The sequence below is a fragment of the Battus philenor genome, unplaced genomic scaffold (genome assembly GCF_028537555.1).
Source record: "Battus philenor isolate CCGP_79_NKW_IND1 unplaced genomic scaffold, ilBatPhil1.0.hap1 SCAF_24, whole genome shotgun sequence".
In the NCBI taxonomy this organism is placed as follows: Eukaryota; Metazoa; Arthropoda; class Insecta; order Lepidoptera; family Papilionidae; genus Battus; species Battus philenor.
The window spans coordinates 4,377,155-4,392,379 of record NW_027181687.1 but is presented as its reverse complement, the minus strand read 5'-3'; the positions used below and the strand labels follow the sequence as shown (position 1 = coordinate 4,392,379).

General features: G+C 33.8%; 1 protein-coding gene across 1 annotated transcript; it reads right to left on the bottom strand.

Moving 5' to 3' along the window:
• Positions 1 to 18: 18 nt before the first annotated feature.
• LOC137924615 (UDP-glycosyltransferase UGT5-like) lies at positions 19 to 5,014 on the bottom strand. Its single transcript, XM_068768031.1, has 4 exons — positions 4,108 to 5,014; positions 3,323 to 3,545; positions 1,777 to 1,996; positions 19 to 522 (listed from the first exon to the last, which is right to left on the bottom strand). The coding sequence occupies exons 1-4, from the start codon at positions 4,939 to 4,941 to the stop codon at positions 228 to 230; spliced, it is 1,572 nt and encodes a 523-aa protein (XP_068624132.1). The 5' UTR covers positions 4,942 to 5,014; the 3' UTR covers positions 19 to 227.
• Between the last annotated feature and the right edge of the window lie 10,211 nt (positions 5,015 to 15,225).

Here is a 15,225-nt window from a genome sequence, read left to right as displayed (position 1 = left end):
GTTAATGATGGGTGTCAATGTTGTTGTGATCAATTTTAATAATTAATTTCCTTTTTTCTATTCTGTAACGGAAGGACGGGTTGACTAAAACTTCAAATTGGTTTTATCGCCTACGAACTTGCGCGGCTACTGCTTAAAAGTACGCGTATTTACTCCAACGTTTGCTAACTTTTTTCGGTATAAAGGCTTCGTTAATGGAAGCGAATGATTTTTGATAGTGTTAAATATTACAATTTTTTTAATTTTTTAAAGTTGAGAATATGACTGTGAGATATTATGCACTGTACTACAAATCTTATAACCAAAATTGCTAGTATGATTATTAGAACGGAACATAAAAGTAGAACGCTGACTAATTCTATTTCCAAGTATTCGCTCCAGGACATGTTGGCAGCGGGCGCGCGAAGATGCTTGGCCCCTCCGTGTCGCAGCACGTGCTCTATCCACCAGATGCCGCGTTCGAGCGGCGTTTGCGGCTGGTCACTCATCAGGGTTCGCAGCCGAATGATGTTCTCCCGGTACCTGCCAAGCATTGTTAAGTATTTCTTCTGGCATATACCCTATAGCATTTAGGTCTCAAAAGTAAATTTATGTATGAAGTCGATTCATTATCATGTCAGCCGATAGACGTCCGCTTCAATGAATAGTCTGATAATATGAATATAATTTTGAACTCGTAATTAAGTTTTTCGCTAGGCGAGCCCTTGAGAAGGCTATGTTAGGGATTTCAATAAAAAATCAAATCAAGAATGAGAAGATTCATAGATGAATGAAAGTAACCCATATAAATGAAAAGAAATAGCAGTGGACCTTAAGTTTTTGTTTAATGGAATAAGTCGTTACCTTGCAGAAGTCCATCCTAAGTAGGAAAAGGACCAATATTTAGCCACTCCCGCACATGCAGTAGTAGTCGTGCAACAAAGTGCACCGCCCGCAAGCCCGTTACACCGATTAGTGCCAAACACAGAGTCTCTCTTTGACTCTATGTTTGGCACTAATCGGTGTAACATAACTCCAGATGTCCAATGGAAGGGTGAAACACATGTTGAGTGATTTAGCGGTGGCAGTTGTGTGATTCGCATTGTTTGCCGCATACGCATTTATCAGCGGGCTGGCGGGCGGTGCACTTTGTTGCACGACTACTACTGCGTGTGCGGAAGTGACTAAATATTGGTCCTTTCCTTACTTAAGCTTTTGGACTGATGACCTCGTAGTAGGTAACTAGCGCAACATGTTTTGTTCACACAGGGTGGATCTAGTTAATGTTGTTGGAAGACAATGGGAGCCACTTTCCACGGTCGGTCAACGGCTAAGTGGCCTGCCCATTACCACTTTAACTTGCAAATCCACTGGTCGACTGTTGGTTACTTTAGTTTGCCTAGTGCTTTGCGCGACTGTGAACTTGCCAATAAGGCTGGGAGTAAGAAACTACGATTTTGTATTGTTAGTCATCATTGGTAATATACTGATTTATTGGCGACAAGCATTCTCTATGTTTTTGGATTTATATTTCACTGTTCGTGTGCCAGCCGGTGCGATAGACAGTGCAGGAACAAACTTTTAGTGTGATGTCATGAAGCGCCCGCGCCGAACCGTCGCCGTCACCCGTCATCCCCCTTACCACTCCATCCAAAGTCTCCACAACGAACATACGTTACACTGCCTAACGCGCCCGCTATTATTCTCTGTTAATTGTTGACGTGATTTTTTTATCCACGTCCCTTCTCATGTCTCTGACATAAAAACTCATCTATTGAAACCAAGTTAATTTGTTACCTTTCATTTTGTGTCGTTTCAATAATTGCACTTCTTAACTGATCTTCGGAGAGACCCTCTAGTTTAAGCATGACTCCTATTCCGTGATGCACATATTTTTCAACATTATACCACTGATCTCCTAGCATCGGTACACCAATGAGAGGAACCCCAGCTGTGATAGCCTCGTCTGTGGACTGTAGGCCTCCTTGCGTTATGAATACTTTTACGTTTGGATGTTCTGGAATAAACAATTTAATGTGACTACTTCATCATTTCAATAATCTATAGATTAGTGTAGAAATAAACATGTGATCTGATAAAGCTAAATGAAAGAAACTAGGTGACAAGAAATAGAATACAGAGAAATGTCATCGATTCAATCGGTTTCCTTTAAGATGGCCATCAAAAAAAAACTAAAGTACTGTTAAAGTAAAAGACAACAAAGGGGTTTTACGCGAGAAACCACACTATGGTCAGAAACGCCTTACATAGTAGTAAAACTATTAGCTTTGTAACTGTAGTTGAGAAAAAAAATGGTACATCATTATCTTAGTAGTACGACATCCACTGGTGGATATTAGCCTCCCACATTTTCCAAAAAAACCGGTTGGAAACTGCCTGCATCGCCACCATGGTATCTTCTGTTCACCTAGGGGTTGAACGTCTGTTGCGCTTACCAGTCCGTAGTGCCCACTCTTATACCTTTAAGCTCCAGCTGCCATTTAAATTTGCCGACTCGGCTATATCGGTTGTTTTAGGTTATCTACGGATATCGTCATTATTGATTCGACCTGATCGAAAAAATTCGAACATGGGCTATGTTCGAAATTTCTTTCTGGCTTGTTAAGCGATTGCGAGCATGACAATAATGAAGTGAAAGTCCACGCTCAAGTGCTGTTTAAAATTATTTTTACAGATCAATTTAAAAATCATTTGTAATGAACCAATCATATCAATCTTTTGTTAAATAATTAAATTGTTAATAATTTGACACAATTTTGTTGTCTACTGTCCATTTTGTTACGTTGATACTGGCCGGTTCAGAAGATACAAGGTATGAATAGTCAACGTAGAAGGATCAAAGTCACCGATAGAGGAATAAAGGGAACTATGCTTGGAGTTTCGCTTCGAGGTCAAATCATAAATGAGAAGTGCAGAAGAATCAACGTCACTGACGTGACTCTAAAATTGCTCGTGTGAAGTGGGAATAAGCGGGGCACATTGCTCCTGTCACCGATGGCCGTTGGGATCGAAAAGCTTTTCAGTGGCGACCACGAACCGAGAGACCCCCCCCCCCACTAGGAGTACCGACGACATAGTAAAAGTACCGGGAAGTCGCTGGATACCGGTTGCGCAAGATCGGACAACAAGGCATTCTTTGAGTTTTAATGGGGTTTTCGCCTTGCAATGGGCGATTTTAGAAATTATACCTACACTTTTTATATTTTTGGTATAGCAAACACAACCACAATTTCTGATGACGTTATGAATCACGGAAAAACTAGCTGAGTTTGTGATTGCGTTAGATAGATATAATATATATATATATATAATTAAAAATTACTTAGTAAGTCAGCCTGGGGTAGCCATTTGTAAGTCCTGACATTTCCTGATATCCCGGATATAGTTTCGTTAGTCCACTTCCATATTACATTGAAGGGCAACCCAGAAAATACGTTTTTAAAAATTGATATTTTCTCTTCGGACAGTAGAGTTGGATCGACATTTGTTCCAAGACTGAAGTAAATCACACCATTGTTAGAAGCATCCAAATATTCTTGAAGATCCTAAAAAATATATTATGAAATATAATATAACATGACCAATATTTGGTGAATTCAATAATCTTAATCATTAAACTTAAACAAAAATGCTACAGCATAGTTTAAATCGAAGTTATTTTATGAGTGTTCATAATGACCGTAATCTTTGAATATATTTCATGAACTTCGTCATTTAAGTCGATTGACGCCGTCTGCAAATATAGTCATCTCGGATCGGCGCAATGACACCTGACTTGTTGTCAAACCATCTAATGAAAAGTCACTCCACGCTGCTTCTATAGGTGCGAACGAACTCACTATAATAATTAAAAATTATTCAAACAAAAATTTTTAATTAAAGTAAACGTCATCCCTTTATAAAAAAAAATGGTTTAAATTCTAATATGGCAGGTACTAAATTTTGAATTTAATAAAGTGTAAATACTGATATAATTTCACATAAAATACACATTTTGAATTTCATAGATGCATTTTTATCTATTAATAAATATATTTTTTTCTGATAAAATCATAGCAACTGTTAGTTTCACGATATTCATCTAAGATAGTAAAATCAACTACTTACAAGGGGCAATTTTTCCGCAGATTTTTGATGGACACCTCCCAAATATATTACGTTAGGCGGAACTGGATAGCTACCTTCCCAGATAGGATGCATGTTGACAAATAACATATCCACATTTTCCTTTAAGACACTTAAAGGTGGAACACTTTCACCGAGTACTCGTTTCAACATTGAATTATATTTATTTTCACCATTGCTAAATAATAGTTTGATACGAATCTGATTATAACATTCTTGTACTTTTTCCCATAACGTTAAATTATAAAGTCTTTGACGAAAAATATTATGATATAATATCGGATGCGATGGTGCACCAACTACTTCGTAATTAAACGGGGTTGGCCCAAATGAACTAAACAAAATTATAGGTGCTTTGAATCTATGATATAATCCTAATGCTGGTGTTATTAAAGCTTCTAACAGTAATAAATCGAAACTTTGCGTTTTATTATTAATAAGCTCTTGAAAAGCACTAGTTTTTGCTTGTTCTTCAAAAATTTCTGATGTTAAATCAACTGTTAAACTTAATTGACGAAGTAAATCATTTTTCCTTCCATTTACTGCGACAGTAGTAAATTTCCTTCTTATAATATTATATAAAATGTCGTGACAATCAATTTCTATAAGATTTTTAGGAGCATTGTCTTTGGTAAACATAGGATCTGCTGTCACCACCGTTACTTCGTGTCCTCGTTTTAGTAATTCAAGTGTTATTGGGCGAAACACGATTTGATGACTAAATGATGGCGTTGGGTAAAATGCTAAAATTCTTGCTGCTTCAAAGTTTTTAATAGTAACACAAATAATCAATGCACTTAGCTTTGTTAGTAACATTGTGAAAAGTTTTATATTTTAAATTATACTGCACATACTAGTAACACTAACCACATACATTACGTATATCACAAGTGTGTAAAGCAAACAAAATGAAAAATCCATTTTTGTTGTGCAATTTTTAACGTCTTGTAGTAAATTTATCGAATTAGTTATCGCGTTCTAATAAAAATAATAGAGATTATAGGTCAGGGCTTCGCAATATCCACTAACTCGTAAATACTAAAAATAAATTTAAATAAACTGCTTTTTCGTTAATCAATGAAACAGGCCAATACCTTGAAACAATTAACAATCTGTTGTTAATAATTATACAGTTTTATGTACCGTTACCTTTTATTCCTATTGACACGAGTACAACCTTTAAATATAACGTAATTGTAACTGTAACAAAATTAATTTTCACAAATATTACAGACGAGTAAAAAATAAAATACTTGATATCGAATCCAGTGTAACAAATTTACTTTTTGGGTCTAGAAGTTTTATATTATATTGAAGATTTACATTGTTTCGTAGTTTTAACGGAATTACTAAGTGGTGGTAGTTTTTATTTTAGTCAACACGTTTACCATTTATAATAATATCACATACCACAGAAGTTTAGTTTTGGACTAATAAAAACTTTATAAATAATTACAAATATACAAGATGTTGCTTTCTGTATATAACATATTGCCCTATTTGTGGTCAAGAAAATTCTTGAGCTTAATAAAATACAGTAATCAGCAAAAACTTATTTTCTAGGCATAATGTTATGTATGCTGCAGACTTAGATCATCCGGAATAAAAAATAATAATGAGGATATAAAAGTTAAATATTATCACAAAACAGGACTCAACACACTACACTACAGTCAGAAATTGGAAAGAAGAGAAGAAATTTTAACATTTTAAATACGGATGTTTTATTGCCCACGTTTTGGTTAAAAAAACATTCTCCAAAATTTTATTCCTGAGGAGCCCACAAGTGCTCATTAACTAATTAATTTTATAATTACTAAGTGGTGGTAGTTTTTATTTTAGTCAACACTTTTACCATTTATAATAATATCATTAGGAGTATTATAGAACATAGTAATCCTGTATAGAAGGCATTTTATCAAGTGCATTGAAATAAAAAGATACTCGTGTTGCGACTAAGATAGACGCAGATAGATATGCTACCCACTAGATGGACCGAGAAGTAGCGCAAAATCGGTCATCGTGACTATTTTTAAGGCTTGCAGTATGCGTCTATTATCTGATATGATGATGATTGTAATAGAATATAAATAAGAAAAGGACCAATATTTAGCCACTTCCGCATACGCAGTAGTAGTCGTGCAACAAAGTGCACCACCCGCCAGCCCGCTGATAAATGCGTATGCGGCAAACAATGCGAATCACACAACTGCCACCGCCAAATCACTCAACACGTGTTTCACACCTCCACGGGGCACCTTCAGGAGTTATGTTATACCGATTAGTGCCAAACACAGAGTCGTTTTTAGCTGCCACCCGATGTAATTTGGTTAATTTGATGAACAAACGCGCCTGTTCAGCTAGGCATGCTGATCTTAAATATTTAATGGAATCAGGCGTTACGTTTGTTGCACGACTACTACTGCATGTGCGGAAGTGGCTAAATATTGGTCCTTTTCTTACTTAGGATGGACTTTCGCAAAATAACGCAATGATTCTATTAAAGAATATAAACAGTTCATAAAACATTTCCAAACAATTTATATTACTTAGATAACTAATGTTGAAGATAATACATATACATAAACAAAAAGATTCTTTTCTTTTTCAACCGACTCTACCTATGTTGTTGGTCCACCTAATCGGAGGCCTACCCACCCCGCGCCTACCTGCTCGTGGTCGCCTCCCGAGAACCTTTCAGGCCAAACGGCCATCTGTTGCACTAGCGATATGCCCCGTACATTGAAATTTCAAACGAGCAATTATTCAAGCTACGTTGGTGATACTTTTGTGGATTTTCTCATTCTGATTTGATCTCGCAGCGAAAAAAAAATAGAGCAAAAAAAAGACTCGTACCGTACGACGTAACTTACGTCAAAAATTTAGAAATTTAAATAAATTACCACAACATAAAATTGATTCACCCAAACTTGGGTTAATCTTATAATATTATAATTATAATATAATAATATTAAATTATATAAGTATACCGTATTCGAGTAGTCGCGTCTGTAACTACAAAATTCGATTCACTGTGATGCCGAACAAATTTAATTTTACTCGCCTATAGCTTATATATAGTATTCTGTACAATGCTCTACTTAGATAACTCTGTAGGTAAAAGTTTTGATTTTTGTCATGGTTGCGTGGACTTGATGAGAAAATAATCAAATCGAATAAAATTGTAGAAACTCATTGTAGTGTATACTTAATATTTGAATTTCTCTTGAAAAAATAAATAATATTACACTTTTAATGGTTAAAATAAGTTAAGACGTGTTTTTTAACTATTTTTATGGTAAATTTGTTTTGTTAATTGACTTAATTAAGAAAAAAAATACGTACAGTCAAAGTGCGAAAGTAAACTGCTTCCGTCCAACTGAATATCAGAAAATCGACAAAACTAAAGCACTATACTAGAAATATAATTTTCATTCAGTTACTAACTGTCTAAGGGTTAAGTGGTCGAAATAATAATTACACAATAACCCTCAATATCCCAAAAAATAAATTTTAAATAACACATTAATATGATGAAATGATAATGTAGAACGACCACGGTCTTTAATGCGATTAACGTGGAAAAATAGCACATGTAAATCAAGCATGCACCGATTTATAAAAAGAGCAATTATCGACTTCACGGAACCGCGGAAAGTATTTTTTTGGTTTTGTGATCCCATACGGACTCACCCCTCAGAAGTTTAGTTTTGGACTAATTAAAACTTAATAAATAATTACAAACATACAAGAAGTTGCTTTCTATATATAATACATTGCCCTATTTGTGGTCAAGAAAATTCTTGAGCTTAATAAAATACAGTAATCAACAAAAACTTATTCTCTAGGCATAATGTTATGTATGCTGCAGACTTAGATCATCCGGAATAAAGAATAACAGTGAGGATATAAATGTTAAGTATTATCACAAAACAAGACTCAACACACTACACTACAGTCAGAAATTGGAAAGAAGAGAACAAATTTTAACATTTTAAAACACATTTTAAATACAGATGTTTTATCGCCCACTTTTTGGTTAAAAAAAAAAAACATTATCCAAAATTATTTACCTGTAGAGCCCACAAGTGCTCATTAACTAATTAATTTTGTAAAATTACAGAAAATTATTTGCTTACTATAAATCAAAATAATATTAAAATAGGTAAGTTTAATTGATTAAACCAAAGAACGATGCTGTATGCGTATGTTTTATCGTCAGGTGCAAACTTCGGAGCGACCGCGTGCCCAAGTTGTTGCAGACCCACATATTTAACGAGTTCGAAGGTAGCGCACTGCGGAAACCGTCGTAGTATGTAAATGTCGAAACAACTGTGCTTTCAAAAATACTACAGATTCGAAGTGAGCGTACTGATGATCAGAGTACATACTATATATTTCAGCGACCGTATTGTATAATATATCAACAAGTGTAGTATGTAGTTTAGAATATGTGATCCCACTATTACGAAGAAACCACGGTCAATTCCATTGAAGCCTCACATCGTAACAAACTGGCGTGTTAAAACCAAACTAAGACTTTTGGTCATCACGATGTCTTTTTAATTAAGTTACATCTTTGAATGGCTGGACGACACAAGTTACATGGATAAATCACAGGACTCTAAAAGGCTCCTTAAACATATGTCCTTGAAACTAACTGCGTGCGGAACCACAGCTTACTCAACTATTTACAATGTGATACTAGAGAATTTTACAAGTTAGAAACAAATTGAAAAGTAGATACGTATCCGAAAATGACGATGGGTTTGTCATGTGCTGCGGACATCGGGTAAATCTATCGAAATACCACAACCACCTGAATATGTCACACATAACCATGCTAAATGAGAAAAATCTTCAAGTGCGATGTACCTAACGAGAGACTACAGGATTTAAATATTATCAACTTTTATTTTTTAAACGGTTTTATTTAGTTCGACTCGTACGGAATTTATTTGGATCAAAATTAGAAATCGAAATTTAAGCACCTTCTCGTTGTCAGATTGATCTGAAATTTGGTACACACATTTAATTTAGATGATAATACAATATAATAAAATCAATAACATTATAAATCTAAGATGGCCGCCGATACAAAATAGCGGATTACGTATTTTTCCTTAACCCCCTCAATATGGGTATCAAATGAAAGGGCTACACTAGTAAAACACGATGATTATGTCAAAATTTGAAATTCGAGATGGACGCCGTTCCAATATGGCGGACTAGGTACATATTTTTCCACAACCACCACAATATGGGTATCAAAAACCGTTTAACTTAAAAGTTTTTTCAATGTATTTATATCGAATCAAGCTACTTTCGTTGTACATTTATTTTCTGTTTACTGTTAAAAATAATCAATTAAAGGTTGTAAACTCAAAGTATATATAGTTCACGATATGCTGTCTTAACGACTTCGGCAAAATTCTTCTCATCTTGAAGAATCATCTGAATTTCATTAACACGGTCAAGAGGAAATATCATATTAAATTAGATTGACAGATTACTACAGCACTAAAGATCTCATATATAATTTGTAACAGCACCATTATTCACTGTAAATTTAGACGTATAGGGATAGAATTTTGTACACTACTTACATTTTTTGGTTATAACCAAATAATGCTAAAGATTTATTATAAAAGAAACCGCACTTCAGTGTAAGCTCTTCGAAATATAACATCATATTCGCTAGCTACAGTTACAGATGACTATTTACGCAGTTGACTATACATGATATATGACTATACATAGTCAACTGCATAAATAGTCATTAAAAGGTATCATTCGGACGTTCTATACCCAGCTATTTGTTTGATGCTTTAGTATTAAATGCAAATAATTTTAATTTATGATTTTCCAATAATTAATTTTCTTTCCAAGAAATTAGGATATTCGTGACTTTATAAATAAGAACGGACATCAAAAAGTTAAAAGCTTGGATATCTGTTTAAGTGAATATGTACCAAAAATTTATTACGAAAGCGAAGTTTTAGTTTAAAAATTCATTAGCAGATAGTTGCCAAATGACGTAAAACGTCTAAGATATTGAACGGCCTTGCAATAGCTAAGGGGACAAATTTCTAAACAGCCACATCTATGATTTAAAGTTTAGGACAACATTACGTTTTTTTAGCTTCGATCTTTTACCCTAGATCCCTAGCGATCATCTATCATTAATTTATTATTACTTCTAAGGTAGTACAGATTTTAGTCGTCTTAAAATAAATCTCTAAGAATTCTTCGTTTGTATACCTCCGTGCAGGCATTGCAATCAGGTTGACATTTTGCAGTTGCTGTTTACTTTGAAAAGTCGCAAAAGTTTCCTTGCACATTCAGATTTCAGTGTTGACTTAAATGCATTTAATCAAACAACACATATAAATTCTACGAAAAACATTACACTGATTCCCGAGTTAAACTAGAATATATCTAGTTATGAATATAATAAGCAGTGGAGAATAATTTGAATCTGTTTTTTTTTAATTTTGTTTTCAATACTAGTAGAAACAGACTAAACAAATTTAATCTCCACAATACGTAATTACTTAAGTGATAAGTAAGTAATGACATTCCATTAAGAAACCAAGGGTAATCCTAATTGCGGCATTGAGGAAATGACGTCACGAAAAACATTACACTATTAACTGTAAAATACATAGCAACGGTGGCAAAAGTTGTTCCTCCCCACCCCTATCGGCTCTCACCTTTTGGGGATGGGGTGCCCCGACATGGCAGATATATTATAGTGCCGGTAGCTAGTATGCTACATCATTAACTAAGCTCTTAGATTAAATATTTTAGAAACAAATCAAATCTTTATAAACATATATTAGATCGACGCATAAAAAGATCAGTTGGAAATCATAGGAATAGTTATATAGTCAGTGTCGACCTACCGACCATTGTATATTATTTTTATTAACCATTGTCATGTCAACCGAATGAGTCATATCAAAAAATCAAAGTAAATAAATAGTAAGAAAATGGTAGAAAACACGAAGAACGGAAGAAGTAGACTAATAAAGATTGTGAATAACGGTAGAGAAGAATGATAATAAAACATGAACAGAAAAAAAATGAAAAAGTCTCTCTCCTTAATTTGATAGGAGGTACGGGAGGCCCCAAAAATAGGGTCACAAAAAAACATTGTCATGTTATTATATATCTTTGAGGCCATTTTGCATACGAACCAGATTCGAGCTTATCGACACAAAAATACCGACCACATCATAAGTTCATTTCGCCCGTTCAAGCCTCGGCGCGAACGACAACTGAATCAGTTTTAAAACGCGCCGCCCTCTTGTCCCTGTACGACATAGTGCCACACTCGCCGGCGACTCAAACAGTTCTTCATTTAAATCTGATATCGATTCAGCTAAAAGATCAACAACCGAATGGATATCGATTAGTTAATACAACACGTCAGGCGTCGCGTCTGACGTGGTTTTTATTAATTTTTTTAGCTTGAGAATTTCGGATCTCAGAGTTCAAAGAAGCTGTAAAAGCCAGAAAATCTAAGAGCGTGTAGTACCACAATATAGTTTAGGTGATTGTTTCTATTGAGTGATGGTGTCGAAGGAATCCGTCGTTCGCGTTAACCGAGGTTGAAAAGATTAAACATCAAAGTGCGCAAGATACCAGCGCGGCACTTCTTGAAAAGAGAAGTGGAGATTGCTTTCCCCGAGACGGAGCTGCGGCTATTTATCACTGGAGTGGGCTGCATCTTTGTGTTCCCTGGGCCCTGTCATACAGGTAGTGGAATATAATGGAGTATATCATTTTGCTAGGTGTAAGACTGTAGCAATAATAAAAAAGATGGAAAATATAATTTTCTTACCTGTGTACTGGCATTAGATTAGATCATAATTTTACAATATTTTTTGATGCATTTTATTCATCATTTATCGTGTTAAACATATCAAAGTAAAGTAAAAATTTTTTCCCCATTAAATTCATATTTATGATATGTTATATACTCATTTATATAACTTAAACTTTTTTATTGAACTTTGATTTTAAAGTATACCATTTGTCGCTTGAAGAAAATTAACAGCAACAACTGACTGACCCAAAGTTTTTACTGCCGTAAGGATTATCTTTACATATAAAACAGAGTCGTGTTAGTTACACCATTTATAACTCAAGAACGGCAAAAACAATTTTTGTGGTTTTAGATTTGTCTTCGTCCGTAACATAAATATAATATAAATATATAAACACAAATAAATAACATAATATAAATAAATAAACCATATTCTTTGATCCCTGTTTAGTAATGTTTTTATTTTTATTTGTTTTTTCATTGTTTGACTATAAATCATTATACGTTCTCAGTGAGATAGTTATAAGGTAACAACTGTAACTAATTTTATATTTCTGAGCTTCTAAGTTTGTACTTTCTTACTGCCTTTTGTTACTATCTCCAATAAAGTAAATAAATAAACTATAAAAATAAGATAGTAATTATAAATATATGATATATAAATAAATATATATTATGTAAATAAAAATATTACAATTAAAAACGTAAATCTATTCGTTAATTCGTTATAAATCGTATAAGTTCAACTAACACTGTCTGTGGTTTGTTATGAAAATACGTGAATAATAACATGAAAATAATAATAATATGAAAATTAAAAATGATCATTCTACGAGTGTTATTAAAGTAAACCTATTTTGTTTTGAATTTTAAATCCTATATCTGTTTATTCATTTACTATCAGGTGGAATGAAGTTCGTAGAGTCAACAACTTTTGATTAAATAAATAAGTAATTAATATATGATTGTAATTAATTATAAATTAGTAGTTCTGGAGGTGGCTGTTGCGGAACTACCTTTCGCTGGTACCACCTCTTGGCGTGAGGACCGAACCACATTTTCCACTAGTATTGTCCTTTCACTATGATCGGCGCTAGTCGGGCTTGTGAGCGGGTTTGCGAGTTTCCTCAGGAGTGTGCGAGAGCTCTGCTTCACCGCGGTGCGTAATACGTGCAAGGTTGAATTAGAAATACACAAATAGCCTTAAAGCTATTAGCTATAAGCTAACCGCTGCCTTCGGGCGGACTGTACGAAAGCAGTCTGTCTCTTAATCTCTCCCTCTCCCTAGTAATTGTTGCCCAAAGTTATCTCCTTGGCATTGGTCATTTACCACCAATTTGGCACAATGTGTTTTCGCTAATTGAGTAAGCGGACTTTTTTCTGTAAGATGAAGGTATATTTTGACGGTACGTTGAAGTTACATTTGTTGTGACGTATTTTGGAAAATGTAGATATCGCTTTAATTCGATTTTATCTAAATAATTATAATAAAAAATTAAGGTTTAAAATAATTAAATTGTCAATGTAATAAAATTTTGACAATGGACGCGGAAACAAGCTGTTTACACCTCATTTTATTGGCGAATAAAATAAAAGCCTGTTGTAATCTACCTATAACATACAAATAATATTTGCATTATATTAATTAGAGAGAGTATTTCATAATTAACTTTTTGAAATAATTGCCGCCGCTTTTCATCTCATCTCTTCAATTGGAACCAACATTCGAATTTGAATTCGAATATAATAAAACCAAACATGTATATATATATATATATGTATATATATATATGTATATATATATATATATATATATATATATGTATATATATATATATGTATATATATATATATATATATATGTATATATATATATATACATATACACACATATGATGTTTAATACAAGTTTACTATATCATTGCAATGTTAACAAATTAAATTGGTTACTGCTTATTATATACTTATTACTATATACCTATATATATATATATTACTTTAGGAGGCTGTATTATATGCATAAACTCACGTGAACCACCTTGTTTGATTTATAGAGCAAACTGGGCCAACATAAATCACAAACGATATCTAAAGCTTTATTGACATAAATTGTCAAATTTATCCATTTCTGAAGTTGCAGTCCCATCCGTTCTACCTTAAACGTTGAGTGTTACTCCGTATCTCAACTACCGGAAATAAACAATAAAAATCTATTTCAGCGCAACACTATTGCCACACGCACATCACTAGAAAGTAATTGACAGATGTCACTTACGCTGATCTTTCCACATTGTGATTACGCAGCCATTTTAAAATAAAACATCAATATGTTAAAAAAAATTGAAAACTAAAGTGTACATTATTGCAATTCAAACTTATTATTATAATAACATATGTACGGTGGGGACTCTGATCGGTGAAGGAATCCAATGCATTGAAATTGACTGACACGCGAGTCGTCAGCACCGAGCACCGTAGCTGGCCTCTCTCCCTACAACGCGATTGACCACCAAAATACCAGCGTTGCGAATCGATAAAATGATAACAGGTTAATGGCAACAATATTATTAACAGAATACACTCATACTATCGCCTATTAGTGTTACAACATTTTTATAATTTTACTAGCTGATCCCGCAAACGTTGTTTTGCAAAAAAAATTAAAGTTTTTATTTAACAAATAAAAATAAGGGTTAATCGTAGAGGGGTGAAAATTTAGGGTTGTATGTATTTTGGTATGCTGTATCATAATAAAATAAAAACCAAAATATTTGTTTAAAAACTAAAATAAAAAATTAGGGGTGGAACACCCTCATCACTTAGGAGTATGGAAAATAGATAGTAGCCGATTCTCATACCTACTGAATACGCACATAAAATTTGGTAAAAATCGATCGAGCCGTTTCAGAGGAGTTCAAGTTAGAACACCGTGACACGAGAATTTTATATATAAGATAATGAAACTAGCCGGTCCCTCTAACTTTGTTTTGCTATGAATGTTATTTCTAAGAAACGTTAAAAAACAAATAAAAAAAGGATTGATCGTAGAGGGATGAAAATTTAGGGTTGTATGTATTTTTGTATGCTGTATCATAAAAAAATAAAAACCAAAAATTTTGTCTAAAAAATAAAAAAAGGGTGGACTACCTTTAGAGGTATGAAAAATAGATGTCCGATTCTCCACCCTGGCCGATATGCACGCTAAGATTCACGAAAATCGGTCGAGCTGTTTCGGAGGAGTTCAATTACACACAACGTGACACGAGAAT